The sequence below is a fragment of the Musa acuminata genome, chromosome BXJ1-3, assembly GCF_036884655.1.
Source record: "Musa acuminata AAA Group cultivar baxijiao chromosome BXJ1-3, Cavendish_Baxijiao_AAA, whole genome shotgun sequence".
Lineage (NCBI taxonomy): Eukaryota > Viridiplantae > Streptophyta > Magnoliopsida > Zingiberales > Musaceae > Musa > Musa acuminata.
Window position 1 is genome coordinate 43,494,102 of NC_088329.1, and position 6,000 is coordinate 43,500,101.

At 49.5% G+C, this 6,000-nt stretch overlaps 1 protein-coding gene across 1 annotated transcript; it reads left to right on the forward strand.

The window, feature by feature from the left end:
• Nucleotides 1–402: 402 nt before the first annotated feature.
• LOC135639011 (putative disease resistance RPP13-like protein 3) lies at nucleotides 403–936 on the forward strand. Its single transcript, XM_065152703.1, has one exon. The coding sequence runs from the start codon at nucleotides 403–405 to the stop codon at nucleotides 934–936; it is 534 nt and encodes a 177-aa protein (XP_065008775.1).
• Nucleotides 937–6,000: the final 5,064 nt, after the last annotated feature.

Below are 6,000 nucleotides of genomic sequence, written 5' to 3' on the forward strand. Positions count from 1 at the left end.
ATTTGTAATATAATTTACATGGATATTGATGTCAATTGAAATTCCAACAATATTATATCTGATGGTTAATTTAGGGGAGATTAATTTTATTGACATATCTATAAGATTTTTTGTGTGTTTTATTAGGATAAAAAATGCTGCATCTAAAATTAGAAAAGTCAATAAACTATTAATCATGATTAATTATAATTAACATTATTTAAGAAAAAAATAAACAAATATATAAATACTAAAAGATATTTAATTTTATTAATCATTCCATAATTTTATTAATCATTACAACTAATAGTCAAATGATGGAGCAGCTGACAAAGCAAGATCCGAGTAAGAACGTGGTGGTGCTGGCAACTGTGGGGATCGGCGGCATCGGAAAGACCACCCTCGCTCAGAAGGTGTTCAGTGATGGCAAAGTCAAAGCCAACTCCGGCACCACCATCTGGGTGTGCGTCCCAAGAGTTCAGCGAGACGGATCTTCTCGGAAATATCATTGAAGGTGCTGGTGGAAAATATAATAGAGAACAGAGCAGGAGTCTGCTGGAGCCCTTGGTGGAGGGTCTCCTGAGAGGGAACAAGTTCTTGCTGGTGTTGGATGATGTTTGGGATGCTCGGATCTGGGACGACTTGCTCCGCAATCCTTTGCAGGGAGGAGCAGCAGGCAGCAGGGTGCTGGTGACCACCAGAAACGAAGGGATCGAGACGGCCCACGTCCACGAGATGAAGCTGCTGCCTCCGGAGGATGGCTGGTCCCTCCTGTGCAAGAAAGCAACGATGAATGCAGAGGAGGAAAGGGATGCCCAAGATCTCAAGGACACAGGCATGAAGATTGTTGAGATATGCGGAGGGCTTCCCCTGGTCATCAAGACCATCGGAGGGGTCCTCCACGATAGAGGACTCAACAGAAATGCGTGGGAGGAAGTTCTCCGCAGCGCCGCATGATCAAGGACCAGGCTTCCCGAAGGTGTGCACGGAGCACTGTATCTGAGCTACCAACCTTCCGGCCCATCTCAAGCAATGCTTTCTCTACTGTGCCTTGTTCCAAGAAGACTGTGTGTTTCACGGGCGTACCATCGTCAGATTATGGATAGCCCAGGGGTTTCTCGAAGCACGATGAGATGTCACTTTGGTGGAAACAGGGGAGCAATATCATAGAGAGCTGCTTCATAGGAGCCTTCTACAATCGGAGCCTTACGGTCTGGACTGCGATGAGTCTTCCATGATGCATGACCTGCTACGATCGCTCGGCCATTTCCTATCAAGAGATGAGAGCTTGTTCATTAGTGACGTGCAAAACGAGTGGAGAACTGCTGCCGCCCCGAGTGATCGCAGCAGGTCATACATGGTGCAGCTCCAGCCGGCGTACAGATGGTGGGGGTCGGGTTGTAGTAGGCTCCTCCGAATCAGCTCTCTGAAATATTCCTCCCCTGTTGCCTCCAATGTGAGATCGCCTTCTGCGTGGACAAACCCCTCGGCTATCCACAACTGGACCATGCATGCCCTGACGAACGCGTAGTCTTCACGGAATAAGGCGCAGTAGAGAAAGCACTGCTTGGGCCGGCAAGTCCTCGTAGCTCAGATACAGAGCTCTGTGGACGCCTTCGGGTAGGCCGGTTTGTGACCACGCGACGTTGCGGAGAACTTCCTCCCATGCCCTTCTGCTGAGTTCTTTCGTGCAGAGGACCCCTCCGATGGTCTTGATGGCCAGGGGAAGTCCTTGGCATTTCTCAACGATCTTCATGCCTGTGTCCTTGAGATCTTGGGCATCCGTTCCTCGTCTGCGTTCGTCGTGGCCTTCCTGCACAGCAGGGACCAGCAAACCTCAGGGGGCAGTAGACTCACTCTGTGGACGTGGACCGCCTTCGTTTGCTTCGTGATCCCTTCGTTTCTGGTAGTCACCAGCACCCTGCTCCTCGCAAAGGATTGCGGTGCAAGTCGTCCCAGATCTCAGCCCTCCACACATCATCCAACACCAGCAAGAACTTGTTCCCTTTCAGGAGACACTCCACCATGGGCTCGAGCAAAGTCCGGCTCTGTGCTCCACCGTGACTTCCCCCGGCGCTGGTGACGATATCCCTGAGAAGATCCGTCTCCGTGAACTCTTGGGACACGAACACCATATGAAGGTGAGGCCCTCTAACATATTGGATCCAATCTTTAGATAGAGAGTGAACAGAGATAAGTAGGATATCACATACCTTTCTTCCTCATTGCTCCCGTAATGACAATGCCACATTAGTTTTCTCCAAGTCAAGAGATCTCTTCAATAGATCAGAGAGACCTTGAAATTTGCATTTGCTTGAAACATTAAAACCTTGAACTGTGCATGAAACAGTTGCCAGAGATCTTTGCTAACTTATTGACATGAGCTGTAGGTTCCTCGATGCATGAATTATTTATATCCTATTGAACTTATAAAAAAAAGATAGAGTTATCAAACAGAGGAAGAATAGAACAACCTTAAATCTTCTATATTTCTATCAAAAACTCTTTAAAATTTCAGAAACTCTGTGTTTCACGACCAACATATAAGGTTTATATAGTCTCCAAAGATACATTACATTAATTGTATTCAAAATGAATCATAAATCTTTTCAAGAATCAATAGTCAATTTGACTTATCATTTTCATAGTCATTTAATCAATTTTTTCTCTTGATGCAATGAATGAACATTTCTTTTGATTAAATTAACCTCTTTACGATGCATGAACAAATTTAATTCTAACATTTCCCCCCCTTAAACTTGATGCATCTAACATACTAAGTTTCTTTCGAAGTTGATCCATCTAACAAGTTTAATCCATTTTTCCTCTTGATGCATTGAATCTCTCTCTTGATGCAATAACATTTCTTTTGATTAAATTAACCTCTTTACGATGAATGAACAAGTTTAATTCTAATATTCTCCCCCCTTAAACTTGATCCATCTAACTGCTATGTTTCTTTCAAAGTTAATCCATCTAACAAGTTTAATCTATTTTTCTTCTTGATGCAATGAATCTCTCTCTTGATTCAATTAACCTTTCTTTTGATTCAATTAACCTATATATATATATATATATATATATATATATATATATATATATATATATATATATATATATATATATATATATATATATATATATATATATATATATATATATATATATATATATACTAGGCCATTTGTAAAGATAATATCTTCTCGATTAATATAATAAATTAAGAAGGTAGTGTTTTCTGGATTATTACATAATACACATGACCTTAAAAAATCAATTTATTATAATAAATATCAAAAAATATTTCTCAATCTTTTTTCTTCGATATTAAGGTCTTATTTATTTTTTTCTTCGTCATTTTATATCACCGTTGACATTTAAAGAGAGGAGGAAAAAAAGAAGATTGTAAAAAAGGAGAAAAATAAATTATAGATAAGAGTACAAAGATTTTATTGGAACCAAGCTATACTATTTATAAAAAAATATGTAGATCTTCACAAATGGCTGAGGCATGTCCATGTAAGCTTCTTTAGCTCATCCTTGTATTTCTAGAATATTTTAGAGCATCCAATTACTAATTAAAGTAGAGAAAATTTTTAGACATGTTATTGATGTGTCTTGAGGCTTACAATTTGATGTATCGACGATCGAGGTTATAATCAGTATCCACTCTAAATTAATTTTTTATTTTTAAAAATTATTCATTATAAAGCTTGTATAGTACAATAAGTGGTACCAATCTTATACTAACCACTAGTGATCTTGTAGTCGACATATTATCTATTAGTGATCTTATTTGTATCTGTTGTTATGGTAAGTAACTTTTTTAGCCGTGGCCTCGGGGTCGTCGCGGCTCGGTTCGGGTCCGGACGACGGGGATCTCCCTGGGGCATTCCTCGGGGTCTCCCGGCGGCCGAGCACGGTCGTTCGGGTCGGCAGCTCGGGTCGGCGGGTCGGGTCGGTAGGTCGGGTCGGGAGGCAGCTCCGCCGCAGCACCGAGAAGAGGCGACGTCGTCTCGCACCTGCACACAGGTCGGGCTGGGAGCTCAGCCCGACCCCTCCGACGATTAAGTTAGCGACGTGGAGGGGGTTTAGGAGGAGGAGAAACCTCCGTGTGTTGAGTGTGTCATCCCCCTTTTTGCTTAGGACTCAGGGGTATTTATAGAGGAGGTTTGATGTTACCTGACGTAGCTGTCTGTAGGGCAGGACTGTACCTTTGGTGGCGTCTGACATTGCCACTGGGGCTGCGTGGGAGGTCGAGCTGCTGCAGGGTATGGCGAGCCTCGGGCAGTGTGTCGCTCAGGGGGATGCTGTCATGGTGTGTCACATCGCCATTTTTGCCCCTATCATATGCCCCCCCGAAAGGAGCTATGCGTCGTTTTTTGCATGCAGGGAGTCTGATGCATGGCTTCTTACTTCAGGTAGGCTGTTCATGCGGATCCGAGGGGCATGACGCAGACGAGCCGGTCGCGCGAATGCGTCTCGAGCAGCACGAGGCCGAGGTGCGCAACTTAGTCAGGAAGCCGAGAAGAGTTGGACTCGGGGGCAATGGAGCCGATGAGGGCCGAGGAGCACAGCGCAGGCGGGCTGGGTGGCGTAAAGTCGAAGAGCCGAGGAGCACGACGCAGGCGGGCTGGTCGCGCGGGCGTGTCCCGGGTGGCGTAAAGCCGAGGGCCGAGGAGCACAACGCAGGCGGGCTGGCTGCGCAGGTGTGTCCCGGGTGGCGTAAAGCCGAGGGCCGAGGAGCACGACGCAGGCGGACTAGCCGCGCAGGTTTGGTCTCGGGTGGCGTAAAGCCGAGGGCCGAGGAGCACAACGCAGGCGGGCTAACCGCGCAGGTGTGTCCCGGGTGGCGTAAAGCCGAGGGCTGAGGAGCACGACGCAGGCGGACTTGCCGCGCAGGTGTGTCCCGGGTGGCGTAAAGCCGAGGGCCGAGGAGCACGACACAGGCGGACTGGCCGCGCAGGTGTGATCTCGGGTGGTATGGAGCCAAAATGGGGTGTCCTCGAGCATTAAGCGACTGAGGAGGCCTCGGGCATTATGCGACCGAGGTGGCGGCCTCGAGCATTACGCGACCGAGGTGGTGGCCTCGGCAAGCATGGAGCCGAGGCACTCAGCGCAGGCAGGCTGCGGCCGAGGGACGTAACCCAGGTGGACAAGGTAGTGGATATGGCTGAGGAGTTCGGCGCAGGCGGGCTGCCCGCGCAGGCGTGTCTCGGGGTTTGTGGAGCCAAGAGGCACGACGCAGGCGCACTGGCGGCGCTGGTCTGTCTCGGGAACATGGAGCCAAGGAGCACGACACAGGCGGACTAGTCGCGCAGGTGTGTCTCGGGGATGATGGAAGCGAGGAGCACGACGCAGGCGGGCAGGCCGCGCAGGCGTGGTCGCGAGGGCCATGTGGCCGAGTAGCACGACGCAGGCACATTGGCGGCGCTGGTCTGTCTCGGGAACATGGAGCCAAGTAGCACGACGCAGGCGGACTAGGCCACGCAGGTGTGTCTCGGTCATCATGCTGCCGAGGAGCACGACGCAGGCGAGCAGACCGCGTAGGCGTGGTCGCGCGGGCCATATGACCGAGTAGCACGACGCAGGCAAGCAGGACGCGAGTAAGTGGTCTCGGGCACCATGCGGTCGAGGAACACGTCGGAGGCGGATAGGCCGAGCCGAGGTAGATCTCGGCAGTGATTGGCCGAGGTGCTCGGTGCAGGCAGGCTGCGACCGAGGGACACCGCTCAAGCGAGCAGGCCGCGCTGAGGTGGGCTCGACGCAGGCAGGCTGCAGCCGAGGTGCTTGGTGCAAGCAAGCTGCGACCGAGGGACACCGCTCAGGCGGGCAGGCCACGCTGAGGCGAGCTCGGTGCAGGCAGGCTGCGACCGAGGGGCGAGACCCTATTGGGTAAGCCGCCCTGAGATAGACTCGGCAGTGAATATGGCCGAGGAGCTCGGCGCAGGCAGGCTGTCCGCGCAAGCGTGTCTCGTGGGGTATGGAGCCGAGGGGCACGACGCAGGAGGGCTGGCGGCG